The sequence below is a fragment of the Lepidochelys kempii genome, chromosome 5, assembly GCF_965140265.1.
Source record: "Lepidochelys kempii isolate rLepKem1 chromosome 5, rLepKem1.hap2, whole genome shotgun sequence".
Taxonomy (NCBI): Eukaryota; Metazoa; Chordata; order Testudines; family Cheloniidae; genus Lepidochelys; species Lepidochelys kempii.
In genome coordinates, this window is record NC_133260.1 from 121,602,334 (window position 1) to 121,618,100 (window position 15,767).

The following is a 15,767-nucleotide window of genomic DNA, read 5'->3' on the forward strand; positions in this document are numbered from 1 at the left end:
AGTTGAATCACTTTCTCTTTCCTTTATTTCTGTTTTCAGATATTTGGTTAATGCAGATTTATAAACTCCAGTGAATTTAAGAGCACTTAATTCTCAGGGTACTTAACTGTCAGCCATATTTGGACATTCTTTGCTCTCATGTTGTCACACAAGCTTTATTGTTTAGATGAGGCTTAAAAATATACCTCATATGGCAATTTAGTTTTCACATGACTAGTTCTATGCATTTTAGGTGTGTGGGGTGGAAAAAGATGAAAAATGGTATAAATTAAATGCAAGTCTAATGTTTGTTCCTGCAGCTGTCTGATTTATACAGAATGTTTTTTGTAATATATTGCTATTTAGGTAACTGCAGATTGCTAATATGTGGGAAATATAGCAAAATTAAGTGAAGTTTCTACATGCAAGTATACTTGTAAAAAAAAAAAAAAAGCCATTAAAATACATGTAAAACTACATTCACTAAGTAGACATGGAGATTAGGAACCTAATACGCTTCGTGAGTCAGGATGGGAAATTCATTGGGGGAGGGATAGCTCAGTGGTTTGAGCATTGGCCTGCTAAACCCAGGGTTGTGAGTTCAATCCTTGAGTGAGCCATTTGGGATCTGGGGCAAAAATTGGGGATTGGTCCTGCTTTGAGCAGGGGGTTGGACTAGATGTCCTCTTGAGGTCCCTTCCAACCCTGGTATTCTAGGATTATAGAACTCAGGTTCAACAAACAAAGTTGATGTTTGAAAAAAATTATTTACAAGGTTAGAAGATACAATCAGAATTTTCACTGCTTTGTCTGCAATAAAAATCTGAAGATGTGAACACTAAATATCAAAAGAGATAAAATGCTAGCATAGTGAAACAAAGTAAATAGTGAATGGATTCTACCCTCCCACACCAACCCCCATTCAATACACTTACATTTGGGTTAAATCTCTAGTTGGAGTTTCTTTAGTTACCTTTAAAAATTAGAATTTATTTTAAATAATTTTTTCTGCATCAGCTTTGATGTCTCCTCCTAAATTAGGTTGGGACAAAGGCTACTCTGCTGGCAAGATACGGCAGCAAAAAGCAGACTGGCAGAGCATTGTCCAGCTAAGTTCAGACACTGTACCAGGTCAAAAGTTTCTCCTCTGCGTTTAAGAATTCAACTGAAGGGGAGGAGGCATAAGGTTATGAGGAGAAGTCTGAGCCACGCTAACTTGAGTGCTTTTCAGAGAGTGAGGCTGTGGACAGGGGATTTTGAATCCTACGTGATACCAGGTATCAACAAGATTTGCCAGGAGCTGGCTCCTTCCTCTGACTGTGTCAAAATGCTTTCCTATTCTCCATAAGCACATGTGACAGATGTCCCCATCAATGCCCTCACATATTCTGATAAATTGAAGGTTACAGCCAATATGAGGATGTTAATATGTACAGCCTCAGACAGCTATTTGAGAAAGGAGAAATAAGAAATGTGGTAATTGTTCACTTATTTGTGAAGGTTGTAAACACTTAGGAAGGAAAGGAATGTATGTTAACAAAAGGGGATATAACTATAAATAACCAAATAAAATTAAAAGGTTAAGATTTAAGATGAACACGTGAAAATGCCTGGCAGCAAAGTACAGTATTAAACCATAGAATGCTGTCCCCAAGGAAAGCAATGAATGCCCAGTCATGAAACATACAAGATTAGAAAACCTCACAAAACAAATGTGAAGGCAAATAGATGGACTAGATATTTTATTGGATCTTTTTAATTTCTCATGTCTAATGACATGTCTACGTGAACCTTTAGTTTATGGCAAGCTGCGGTGTAAATCTACCCTGCACTAGCTTACTGCAGACTAAGTGTTCTTGTGGACTCCGTTAATGTCCTCTTTGAAACAGGACTAGATCAAAACACATTAACAAACTGTTTAAATGCATCAGCAGGGCTCACAAGGTCAGTTAGTCTACAGCAGGCTAGTGTGGGGTAGAGTCACACCCCACCTTGCCACAAACAAAATGGTCGCATAGACAGCCCTTAAGATTCTGATTAAACACTTATGGGAACAATCTGGATATGTTCAAAAGTAAGCTTCAAGGACAGGATCTCAAACATTGCCCTCACATATGACCACTTGAAGTCACATTTTGGGAAGACTTCAGGGAACAAAGAATTAAGAAATAAACTCAAGATGACAGAGTACAGTCACCTGCTCTGCTATTCAACTGAATTCATTTTACACACTTCCCAAATTTTTAGTTTTCAATATGCCACCCATCTTTTACTTACAAAATGTAACTGTATTCTAGAAGTTTTCAGGGGGAAACATTAATTGAACAAACTGATACAGCCTGAAACAATATACAACAAAATGAGTTTAGAAGAACTATCTAGCAAATGCGCTTATTCTACAATCACAAACAGGCTTTCCCAAGTGCTCAAATCCCCACCCGCAAAGATGAAGGCCACAAACTGGGAATCAGGAAACATGTGGAGCCCTAACTACAACAAAGATTGCTTTCTTAACGGCTTTCATTTTAAGTGAGTTTTAAAATCACTCAATTATCCTGAGCAGCACATAGGTTGGTGTTGTGTACATACACACACAACCACTCCTCCCTTTCAAAATGAAATGTTAAGCAAACAAAAGAATCTGTTTACACACACAACTACATTTTAGTCCCCCACTTCTGAGAAATGCATTCTACACATAGGGCCCTACGTTTTCAGTTTTTATTTTATTTCATTTACCCCAGGAATTTATCAGTGTTTATTACTACAACTACAACAAAAAAAAAACAACACCTGGTGAAAATCGGTTAATATTAATATTTTTCTGGGTAAATATTAGGGTTTATTTTGGTGGACAGAAGAAAAAAGTATTCAGTAGAGTAATGCTTTGATGAATGGAATTCAATGTGGTATGATACAGAACTAAAACAGAATTCAAAACAAATGCTACCTCTGAGTTTAACAATATATCTCTAATCCCCAAATCAAACTTTTCATTTGAACCAACAGCTTACTGTTGTAGACTTAGAACTATTAGCCTATAAATATTTACATTTAATAATTGGGCCACACCATTTGCACTGCATACACTCAACTTCATCCTTTTCTCCTGTTTGTTTTTTTAAAACGTTGAAATATCTCCTTGTGTTGTGAAATGTATTCTGATACAGATTTTTGTATTCTTTCCATTTTAGCGTGTCAGATCTTTAACTTATCTGTTAACAGCTTGAAATATGTATGTGATGGACGTGAGATTCATCAGTACATTCAGAACTTCTGCGCGTGCCTGTTTATTGTGTGTATCTTCTATACAAATAGACAGCCTCACTTCAACAGGCAGCTTTGCATATACACACAGACTAGTGTATTATAGTAATACATATATCTCATGCAACATACTGTATTTCCTTAATAAAACAAGTTATTTTTATATATTTGAATGATACAAAAGTAGGGTGAAAATTTGGGAAAAAATGAATACTTCTTGTAAAACCCACGATTTTTTCAGTAAAACTCAGTTTAAACTGAAAATGAAGGGGGTCATCTACACATAATGTAAATAAGTAACATGATCATGGTATGTTCATTTTTTGACTACTTAAGTCCCAAAGGCAGAAGTGATAAATTGAATTAGATACATTTCCTAAACTAACATGGATATTAGTGGGTATAGTGCAATACTGTAGGAATGACCACATTAACAACTGAAGCAGACACCTAAGCTCTGAGAAATTATTTTGGCAGCCTACTACCCCTCTTATCTGTAGTCACAAAGTGTCCCTTATACAAACAATGCAAAGCATTAATCACATCACATTTTATGCTTGTAATACATGCACTTGTGCATTATACTGACAAGTTTTGGGAATATGGGTACTAATCATTCATTCACAGTCCTGGTTTCCATGATCATTTATTACTGAAGAAGCAATGACAAAGGGCTTTTATTCTGCCAGATGGGACCTGTATGTTGGACACCGATACCAAACAGACACGTAAGAATAGAATACAGCTAAAATAGGAAGATCAGGAATTCTAGCATATGTACAACATCCTCTGCTATCTAGTTGACTGCAGATTTTAAGCAAACATTCAGAAAATCTATTATGCCTTATGGGGAAAAAAGCTTTTTCAAATCAAATTTATTCCAAAATGCATCAGAAGTTTTTTAACATGAGATATCTACCCAAATGTTTAACATTCAAATGATTTTAAATACAGCAGTTTAGTAATTACTTAAAAAAACTGCAATATCCAAATCCTAAAATAAGGGCTAAAATCACTAAATGTACATATTGATAATTATCTACCACTGTTGCTTGCTTTATCTGAATTTTCTATCACTGCAGCCTCCACTTGCTATAACAAAGAAGCAGCCCAGGGTTCCAGCTTCTTCACTATCAGGACATTTTATCTTCAGATACTTGAGCCCTGTCTGTTCTACCACTTTCACTCATGCTACCACGGCTGGAAAATCTGGATCCCTATTTCTCCAGACAGGAACACCTTACCTCTTACCCTTCACATGTGCAACTATCTAATTCTCACCATTCTTTTCAAATAAAGGTCTGTACCAGATGCTAGAAATCTGATATTTTTAATCTTTTACTGCCCGCAGCGTTAAGTCTTCTTGTGATTGCAGACATCTTAAACCCTTAGGGTTAGAGGACAGTGGTAAAGATGCCTGAAAGCTATCTATACCAGCAGTTCCACGCTTTTTGGTGCAGCTGCACTGGTGGAGAATTATGAGTTATTTGTTAAAGTAGAAAGGACCTGGTGGAGTAGGTAGGTGGTGCTTGTACCAGTCTCAGCCCACAAATGTGTAATGTAAGCCCTGCATCATAGCCAAGTCTTTTCTTAATCTATGGTACCATAATCACTCTTTCCCTCTCGCTGAAGTTTCAGGCAAATTAGTTAAGCATGATTCAACAGAACTTACCAGGTTTGTAACCGTCACAATCTTAAGCATAGAGAGACCCCAAAGTTTCCATGATACCGTACTGATGACTTACAATAATTTTGTTTTTAAATAGAAATAGTTCTTATTTTATTATGCAGAAATATTCAATGGCTTCATTTTTGTTTACTTTTAAAACAGTGCGACTGCCAAACAAGCACAGCTAACTTCATTAGTGGTGGTCGGGGACTCTCTCCTCAGGGGACTGAGTCATCTATCTGCCGCCCCCTCCGGGAAAACCGAGAAGTCTGCCAGGAGCTAGGATTCACAATGTGACGGAGAGACTGCCGAGACTCATCAAGCCCTCGGATCGGTACCCCTTCCTGCTTCTCCATGTGGGCACCAATTATACCGCCAAGAATGACCTTGAGCGGATCACTGCGGACTATGTGGCTCTGGGAAGAAGGATAAAGGAGTTTGAGACGCAAGTGGTCTTCTCTTCCATCCTCCCCGTGGAAGGAAAAGGCCTGGGTAGAGACCGTCGAATCGTGGAAGTCAACGAATGGCTACGGAGGTGGTGTCGGAGAGAAGGCTTTGGATTCTTTGACCATGGGATGGTGTTCCAAGAAGGAAGAGTGCTAGGCAGAGACGGGCTCCACCTAACAAAGAGAAGGAAGAGCATCTTCGCAAGCAGTCTGGCTAACCTAGTGAGGAGGGCTTTAAACTAGGTTCACCGGGGGAAGGAGACCAAAGCCCTGAGGTAAGTGGGATACCGGGAGGAAGCACGAGCCAGAGCGCGTGACAGGGCAGGGGTCCTGCGTCATACTGAGAAAGAGGGACGATCAGCGAGTTATCTCATGTGCCCATACACAAATGCAAGAAGCCTGAGAAACAAGCAGGGAGAACTGGAAGTCCTGGCACAGTCAAGGAATTACGATGTGATTGGAATAACAGAGACTTGGTGGGATAACTCACATGACTGGAGTACTGTCATGAATGGATATAAACTGTTCAGGAACGACAAGCAGGGCAGAAAAGGTGGGGGAGTTGCACTGTATGTAAGGGAGCAGTATGACTGCTCAGAGCTCAAGTATGAAACTGCAGAAAAACCTGAGTGTCTCTGGATTAAGTTTAGAAGTGTGAGCAACAAGGGTGATGTCGTGGTGGGAGTCTGCTATAGACCACCGGACCAGGGGGATGAGGTGGACGAGGCTTTCTTCCGGCAACTCACAGAAGTTACTAGATCGCAGACCCTGGTTCTCATGGGACACTTCAATCACCCTGATATCTGCTGGGAGAGCAATACAGCGGTGCACAGACAATCCAGGAAGTTTTTGGAAAGGGTAGGGGACAATTTCCTGGTGCAAGTGCTGGAGGAACCAACTAGGGGCAGAGCTCTTCTTGACCTGCTGCTCACAAACTGGGAAGAATTAGTAGGGGAAGCTAAAGTGGATGGGAACATGGGAGGCAGTGACCATGAGATGGTCGAGTTCAGGATCCTGACACAGGGAAGAAAGGAGAGCAGCACAATACGGACCCTGGACTTCAGAAAAGCAGACTGACTCCCTCAGGGAACGGATGGGCAGGATCCCCTGGGAGAATAACATGAGGGGGAAAGGAGTCCAGGAGAGCTGGCTGTATTTTAAAGAATCCTATTTGAGGTTACAGGGACAAACCATCCCGATCTGTAGAAAGAATAGTAAATATGGCAGGCGACCAGCTTCGCTTAACAGTGAAATCCTTGCTGATCTTGAACACAAAAAAGAAGCTTACAAGAAGTAGAAGATGGACAAATGATCAGGGAAGAGTATAAAAATATTGCTCGGGGATGCAGGAGGGAAATCAGGAAGGCCAAATCACACCTGGAGTTTCAGCTTGCAAGAGATGTTAAAACTAACAAGAAGGGTTTCTTCAGGTATGTTAGCAACAAGAAGAAAGTCAAGGAAAGTGTGGGCCTCTTACTGAATGAGGGAGGCAACCTAGTGACAGAGGATGTGGAAAAAGCTAATGTACTCAGTGCTTTTTTTGCCTCTGTCTTCACGAACAAGGTCAGCTCCCAAACTACTGCACTGGGCAGCACAGCCCGAGGAGAAGGTGACCAGCCCTCTGTGGAGAGAGAAGTGGTTCAGGACTATTTAGAAAAGCTGGACGAGCACAAGTCCATTGGGCCGAATGTGCTGCATCTGAGAGTGCTAAAGGAGTTGGCGGAGTGATTGCAGAGCCATTGGCCATTATCTTTGAAAACTCACGGCGATAGGGGGAAGTTCCGGATGACTGGAAAAAGGCTAGTGTAGTGCCAATCTTTAAAAATTCTGAAGCACTTAGAGGAAAGTGATCAGGAACAGTCAGCATGGATTCACCAAGGGCAAGTCATGCCTGACTAATCTAATTGCCTTCTATGAAGAGATAACTGGCTCTGTGGATGAGGGGAAAGCGGTGGACGTGTTGTTCCTTGACTTTAGCAAAGCTTTTGACACTGTCTCCCACAGTATTCTTCCCAGCAAGTTAAAGAAGTATGGGCTGGATGAATGGACTATAAGGTGCATAGAAAGTTGGCTAGATTGTCGGGCTCAACGGGTAGTGATCAATGGCTCCATGTCTAGTTGGCAGCCGGTATCAAGTGGAGTGCCCCAAGGGTCGCTCCTCGGGCCGGTTTTGTTCAATATCTTCATAAATGATCTGGAGGATGGTGTGGATTGCATCTTCAGTAAGTTTGCAGCTGACACTAAGCTGGGAGGAGAGGTAGATACACTGGAGGGTAGGGATAGGATACAGAGGGACCTAGACAAATTAGAGGATTGGGCCAAAAGAAATCTGATGACGTTTAACAAGGACAAGTGCAGAGTCCTGCACTTAGGACGGAAGAACCCCATGCACCGCTACAGACTAGGGACCGAATGGCTCAGCAGCAGTTCTGCAGAAAAGGACCTAGGGGTTACAGTGGACGAGAAGCTGGATAGGAGTTAACAGTATGCCCTTGTTGCAAAGAAGGCCAATGGCATTTTGGGATGTATATGTAGGGGCATTGCCAGCAGATTGAGGGACTTCCCCTCTATTCGACATTGGTGAGGCCTCATCTGGAGTACTGTGTCCAGTTTTGGGCCCCACACTACAAGAAAGATGTGGAAAAATTGGAAAGAGTCCAGAGGAGGGCAACAAAAATGATTAGGGAACTGGAGCACATGAGTTATGAGGAGAGGCTGAGGGAACTGGGATTGTTTAGTCTGCGGAAGAGAAGAATGAGGGGGGATTTGATAGCTGCTTTCAACTACCTGAAAGGGGGTTCCAAAGAGGATGGCTCTAGACTGTTCTCAGTGGTAGCTGATGACAGAACAAGGAGTAATGGTCTCAAGTTGCAGTGGGGGAGGTTTAGGTTGGATATTAGGAAAAACTTTTTCACTAGGAGGGTGGTGGAACACTGGAATGTGTTACCTGGGGAGGTGGTGGAATCTCCTTCCTTAGAAGTTTTTAAGGTCAGGCTCGACAAAGCCCTGGCTGGGATGATTTAGTCAGGGATTGATCCTGCTTTGAGCAGGGGGTTGGACTAGATGACCTCCTGATGTCCCTTCCAACCCTGATATTCTATGAGTGTATGATTATGTGCATACTTCCTAACAAAACCCCTACAAGCAAACAGCAAAGAGAGTCATCTCAGGACTACATCGAAAAGTTATACTGTGCTAGAGGAAAATAAGATTTTCTTACCCATGTTTGTAGCACTTTGACCAGTTGGACTGCACTACAGAAATATATTTTATTTTTGTACACAACAAGGGAAGCATTTGGCCCTTAATGAAGACCCATCCAACAGCCAAGAGCTAGAAATCTCACTTGTCAGCTGTAGTTGCTGTCTGCCAAGAAAGCTGGAAATACTTGTCAAAATAGCACAGATGGCTACATCTCCTTCAGCTAGTCAAATGCCTCTTTTTCATAATTTCCATTACCATTAAGGTTGTTTAAATAAAATTGCCAAAGCCACAATACCAACATGACAGCCAATATATTGGAATTTTTGGTCTCTTCTGCTGTCATAACTGCAGTGCATTAACTGTTAAGCAGCCTTGTGGAATACAAGTGTATATGGCTACAACACGTCTCAAATATGGTCTCTTTAAATCCTTAGTATCACTCAATTAATACCTTTACCCACAATAAATTGTTAAAACTACTTATAATACATCTCCAGTTTTTAAATTTTACAAAAGCTGATCAGTAAGCAAAGCAGCTCATATTCCAATATTTCACTTAAACTAGTCTTTCACAAACACAATCCCTCCCCCAAAATCATACCTACTTAGAAATTTTTACTTCCATACCTCATTCCTGAGGGAACGTTCAATGAAATTAAAAGATGGCAAATTTAAAACCAACAAAAGGAAATACTTTTCCGCACAATGCATAGTTAAACTGTGGAACTCATTGCCACCAGAAGTTGTTGAGGCTGAGAAAATACCAAGTTCCAAACACTACCACCATTTATAGATACCAAAAATATCGATTTAAAATTTAAAAATTTTAAAAATTAATTATAAATGTCGGAGGAATATTAAACCTCATGCTCTCAAGGCAATCTTTAACTAAGAGATCAGGATAAGTTCTTGCAGGGGGGCAGAAAATACCACATATACCTAACATGGGGTTCTTACACCTCCCTTTACAGCATCCGGCACTGACCACAGTTGGAGAGAATATAATGAGTGGATGAATTTTTAGTCTGATTCACTATGGCAATTTCTACATTCCCAAAACCAACAAAAGAAATTCTACTAAGGAGAGGTGCAAACCCCCTACTTAGTGATAAAAAGCGAAAAACTCTTTAAAAAGCCAAAAACCATGAAGAAGAAGTGAAGTTCAATTACAAACACACAGTATAGTATAGATTGGGGTGGGCAAATTACGGCCCTCATCTCCAGCCCCACCCCAGAGCCTGCACCCCCAGCTGGAGCCCTCACTACCCCTGCCCTCCAACCCCCCACCCCAGTCCGAAGCCCACTCCCACACCCTGAACTCGTCATTTCTGGCCCAACCTCAGAGCCCTCACCCCCTCCTGCACTCCAACCCCCAATTTTGTGAGCATTCATGGCCAGCCATACAATTTCCATACCCAGATATGGCCCTCAGGCCAAAAAGTTTGCCCACCCCTGGTGTAGATACACAAGGAACAGTGAGAAGCAAAACTACACTTAATTTGTGGTAAAGGGGCATCATAACTACATTCCTGAGGGAATTTTGAACCAAAAAATTTAAAATTATGAGCACAATATTTTAAAATTCTGCAAATTTTATTTCTCAAATAAATGTGGAGGCTCCAGCACGGTACTGGAGAGCACAGGCCACTGGCTGTACTGAGGTGGGAGATCACTGTGCAGCTCCCACCACCCCTGACACAGACTCAGCAGTGAAGCTGCACCCAACCCTGACACAGCACAATGACTTGGCCTGCCCCAGAAGCACCCACCCTCCATGCCAGGCGCACCAGGTGTGGGCAGGCAGGCTCCTGCGGCTCAGCAAGGCAGTTTGCAAGTATGAAGAGGCTTAGAGTGGGGGGATCCAGGTGTGGGTTGAGAGGGGTCTGAGTGGGACAATCTGGGTGCAGGCGGCTCAGTGGGGGATCTGGGTGCGGGAGGGATGTGGATGCACAGGAGCTTGTTGGGGGGTTCTGGGTGCAAAGGTAATGGGACTCTGCAGGAGGGTCCAGGTGATGGTAGTTGGGGCTCAGCAGGGGGGGTATGGATGTCGGGGGGGACAGAGTTTGGCAGGGGGGTCTGGGTGTGGGAAGCACAGTGGAGGGTCCAGACGTGGGTGGAGGGGGGAGAATAGTTCAGAATACTACTAAGGAAATTTTGCCTGGTGGTGAGTAAATAATGTTCACAGAATGCTTTTGGCATTAAAAGTCTGAAGAATGGTTGGGTAAATTCAGTTAAAGATATTCACTTATTTTCCAGGAGTAGATTTTTTTCTTTAACACTTTATTGGCATTGTGTACTTTAGATTCACTAGTGTCACTCTCCTTTAGGAACCTTGGAAAATGAGAGTGGAAATTCCTAAAGGGCAATACAACATAAAAAGCAGAGAGGGACTTCCTCCATTATATTTACTTAGAAGGGGGGGTTTCCTTACCAAAAGTGGCAGCCATGTTGGGGTCAAGGGAGGGCTGGCCATCGCCAGAAGGAAGGTCAAGGCGAGTGAAGTCTCTGCTTTTGTCATTGTTGTATTTTACATTAAGGCTTGTTAACTTGGAGAAATCAATACGCAGAGTGCAGCATGCATTGTAGATATTCTGGCCATCCAGAGCCTAGAGAAAAAAGTGGTTGTAAAGTTTAAAAAGGCAAAACATGTTTACCATTCACATATCTATCTACCTATATTTACTCCAATTCAAATCCACACTAACAGCAACCTTTAAGAAGTTGTTGGACCATTCCAGACTAGCCATTGCACCACTTTCAGCCACAGATCCTTACTTTCTAGAATATTAGTGTAACCTACTGGGTCAGTATCTGTTAGGTATCTCTCTCTCTCTCTGCCAATCCACAGCTAACGGGGCCTTGTATGGCCCCCAGCTACAGAGCCTGGTCTCCTTATATGATGCTACAGATTCATGCTTTTAAGCCTTAGACATCTTCCACATTTAAACATTCACTATAAAATAGTGGCAGTGATATTCGTTTGGGGGGGTTTTGGAACAACAGATCACTGGAATTTGTGGATGTTGGCTCAAGAGCAGTAAATTAGAGTTACTCTTTATAGAGCTACCCTCACACCACTAGGAAAGGATAAATTAACTGAATGTGTCTTGATTATGCTCTTTTGAAGCATCAAAATCTTTTCTGCACAAGCACACTTGAGTACTCTCCTAGGACCTCATCATAAAAAACAAAGGAAAAAAAAATCAGAGGCTACATATTTTCCACAGATTACCAGTTATGATTTCAGATTCTGTTATATTGAAATAAAAATAATGATCCGCAAATCCCTAGAAAAATTGAATTAAACGTCTTTACCAGTCAGCCACCTTAACTCCAAATAAAACATTCTCTTGGTATTGAAAACTTCTTTTACTCAATAGTTTACAAGTTATATGAAGACGGCAGAAAGGCCACCACAAAATGGCTACCAGGCTAAAACATGGAATGATCAGGTGATCATTAATCCCTTGGGTAGGATTCTCATTTAAAGCGTGGCCATTTGGCACTGCCAAAGCAATGTACAGAGGTCTTACAGTGAGTGTAAGGTCCCTTTATGCTGGCAGAGCAGTGCAAAGTGGCCTTAACGTAAATAAATATCAGACTTAGTACAGAATGTGAAGCTTTATCACATTACCGAAAAATAAAATGCACGTGCAATGCCTGAACTCTGGTCTCAAAATAAACATAAGAACATGATTCAGTTTGTTTGTAAGTTTGCCTGAAAATAAGTCTACACATTTAGTTATTGATTTCGGACTTTTTTCTCTTTCAGCTATGCAATTACCTGAAAAAATTAACATGAACAACCACAAAAGTAATATGCTCTGCATAAGGAAAGCTACAATAACAAAAATTTTGTAGCAAGAGTCATCTCTCACCTATATCAATGCTCACATTCTAAGAAACCAAAGAAAGATTAGCGGAAGCGGCATGCCTGAGGTCCATTTTCAAGAATCCGTTACCTGATACATAATAAGGCCTGGGCCACAAAAATTTTGTAATGGTATAACATCTGGTTATGGGTGTGAATTTCTTTTTATTTAAAGTCATACAAGTACAATGCATTGCTTATACACCAGTACAGCTTATTCCTTCTCCAGTACTGCACAAGGAGAGTTGTAACGCCTAACTAGTATGACTTGTAGTATACTGATATATTAAAGCTGTACAACTTTTGTATGTACACATGGGCTTAGCGTAAATGAGTCAGGCTGACAAAAGAAAAAAAGAGACAATTGTTGAAAGTAAAAGATAAACTATCCAAAAACTTCAAAATTGTTATTTACAGATAAGCGATACATGTTATGCAATATTGTTAGCCCAAAGTCAAAACAAGTAAAATATTTTTAAAAGCTTTTTAAAAGAGTAACTATATCATGAAGATTTTTATCTAAGAACAGTTAAACTAAACAAACTTTGTAGGGTATAGGCTACTATGCAATTTTAATAAATTAAGTTCACCACTAGTGAGTAATAAATTCAAGGTAGGTTTCTCAGCCATTTTATTGAAAAGGTAGGGGCTTCTCAGCAGACAGTTCCTAATCTATGGAACTGCAAACCAGAAGGAGATCCAAGATGAGTCTTTCCAGCTTTAGGGCATTCTGCAAACCTCACCTTGTCCAGGAAAATCACATATCAACACAAAATAGAAAGACTCCAAAAAAAGCGAAAGAGTGGATCTTACTCCTATTTTGAAGAGAACTTCCTGTTAATTTTGTAGTTCCAATATACCACAGTAATGGTCACTTTAGAAAAACATATGAGACTGTCTTCATGATTCTGAATTTACTACATTAGTTAATTAAAATATTTCAAATTTGTGCCTCCTGTCTCTGTGCAATCCATATTATCCAGCTATTTGATTTTGCAGTAAAGTCATAATTCTGGTTTGACAGTTTCTTAGACTAGTGTCAGCAGCACAGAAATATAAATTCACTGCAGGATCAGAGAGAAACCGAGCTGAGAGAGAGAGAATTTCTGTTAATTTGAATTTCTTCATGTCTCTAATATTAGCCCAGATAACATAGGTAGCTCCTTTTGACATCAGGAGGAGACAGGAAATAAAGCAAAACTCAAGATGTCACTTCCTTATTCTAGTCAAGGTCTTATTCAGCCCTCATCACCATAGCACAAGGGCACGTTCTAGAAGTGCATTTAAGCAACATAACTTGCATCTCTCATGTAGTTCTTGCTCCCTTTCTCCCCCTACCTGGGGTAAACTGGATGGAACTTTGAAAACTTTAAATATAAGTATGCTGAGCTGTATGTTTATATTAGCAAAGGGTAAGGTTGAAGATCTGTGCCTTGCACTTGGAACGAAAGTTCTCTGGTGGTTCTTAATTCCTGTGGAAGTTTGTTCTGGTCTTGAGCCAGCATGGACAAAGCTCTACCACAAGTGTAAAGCTCATCTGTGTTGGAGGCAGACAGCTCCACTGTGCCTGAGGAGCAGAGTTATTGACTGAAGTCCTGATCTCAGAGCTTTAGGTACTCTTTTAGGTATCATGGGTCCAGACCATTAAGTGTCCTAAAGGTAAGGAACAAGGCCTTGAATTTGACATGGTATTCTATATGAAGCCACCACAGGGACCAGAGGGTAGGTTTGATGTGCTTGCAGTAAACTGTGCTGCTGCGGAGATGTGCTGCTGCATGCTGGGTGTAATGGAGATAGACTGGCTGACACAGCTCAGCTACAGTTCCTAAGCACCAACAGTTCTATTTATTCTAAGAGCTGCATAGAAAATAGTCCAGGAAAACATAGCCCTAGTTCCACTCCCACAAAACCAGGTGAGCCATCTATGACAGACTCTGGAAAAACCAAACAGAAAAGTTACTATTCTACAAATGTCCCAAAGAGTGAGTCTTATGGAAACAGAACAAGGTAAAATACTTCCTGAGTAAGTAGAACGTAAGAGGAAAAAGAAAAGGAGTACTTGTGGCACCTTAGAGACTAACCAGTTTATTTGAGCATAAGCTTTCGTGAGCTACAGCTCACTTCATCAGATGCATACTGTGAAAAATACAGAAGATGTTGATATTTATACACACAAATCATGAAAAAATGGGTGTTTATCACTACAAAAGGTTCTCTCCCCCCCCCCACGGCTGTTACTCTGACCAGCAGGAGAGTGGGATGGGGGGAGAGAAAACCTTTTGTGGTGATAAACACCCATTTTTTTCACGATTTGTGTGTATAAAAACCAACATCATCTGTATTTTCCACAGTATGCATCCGACGAAGTGAGCTGCAGCTCACGAAAGCTTATGCTCAAATAAACTGGTTAGTCTCTAAGGTGCCACAAGTCCTCCTTTTCTTTTTGCGAACACAGACTAACACGGCTGTTACTCTGAAACCAGGAAAAAGAATGAGAATTTTCTCCTAAGTAACACACAGGTAGGGATCCCTGCTTTAAAGAGCATGAAGTTCTCTGTCTTTCCTTGCTTAGATAGCCCCAAAGACAATTTTAAGGGTAAGGACTAAGGTTTTTCTTAGGTGTTAAGAGATACCAGAAAGTGCATTTAACCTAAGATCTCACATAATTAAAGGAGTGCATAAAAACTTGTCAGCACCTCTGAACAAAGATCCCACCACATTCAGAGAGGAGTCCACATAGCTGTGTGTTGGCAGAGAAATGGAGAAGGCGGCCTATAGAGATGGAAAAGAACTCACATCTAAAAATGTTCTATTCTTTAAATCCTTATCACTATGACTACGAGGTTGCAGACCCTCAGGACTTTATCAAGCCCATTCTGAAAGAAGGCAAAAAAACTTAGAAAATATATCTAAAATTATTTAAATTTCTGTATTTGCTTCAGGAAAAAACGGCTACCTACCTTTCGTAACTGTTGTTCTTTGAGATGTGTTGCTCATGTCCATTACATTCTAGGTGTCTGCATGCACATGTGTACGGTTGTCGGAGACTTTTGGCTTAGCGGTATCTATAGGGCTGGCTGTGACCCCCTCTGGAGTGGCACTCTCATGTGGTGATATATCAGGTGCCGGCAACCCTACGCCCTCTCAGTTCCTTCTTGCCAGTAACTCCAACAGAGGGACAGGAGGGCAGGTAATGGAATGGACATGAGCAACACATCTTGAAGACAGTTATGAAAGGTAGGTAACCATTGCTCGTGTGGATTCCAGTTTAGGTGAATCACAAGCAGTAGCTATGGAGGTGGGCTCGCAGTTCACAGCTTGGAGGCTTACA

General features: G+C 41.1%; 1 protein-coding gene across 6 annotated transcripts in view; it reads right to left on the reverse strand.

The window, feature by feature from the left end:
- PTBP3 (polypyrimidine tract binding protein 3) overlaps positions 1 to 15,767 on the reverse strand; it is a 122,032-nt gene that overhangs the window by 18,483 nt on the left and 87,782 nt on the right. For all 6 annotated transcript variants that reach the window (XM_073345644.1, XM_073345646.1, XM_073345648.1 and 3 more), the window contains one exon: positions 10,997 to 11,171. In XM_073345644.1, coding sequence (XP_073201745.1) covers positions 10,997 to 11,171 — 175 coding nt within the window. The remainder of the gene's footprint in view (positions 1 to 10,996; positions 11,172 to 15,767) is intronic.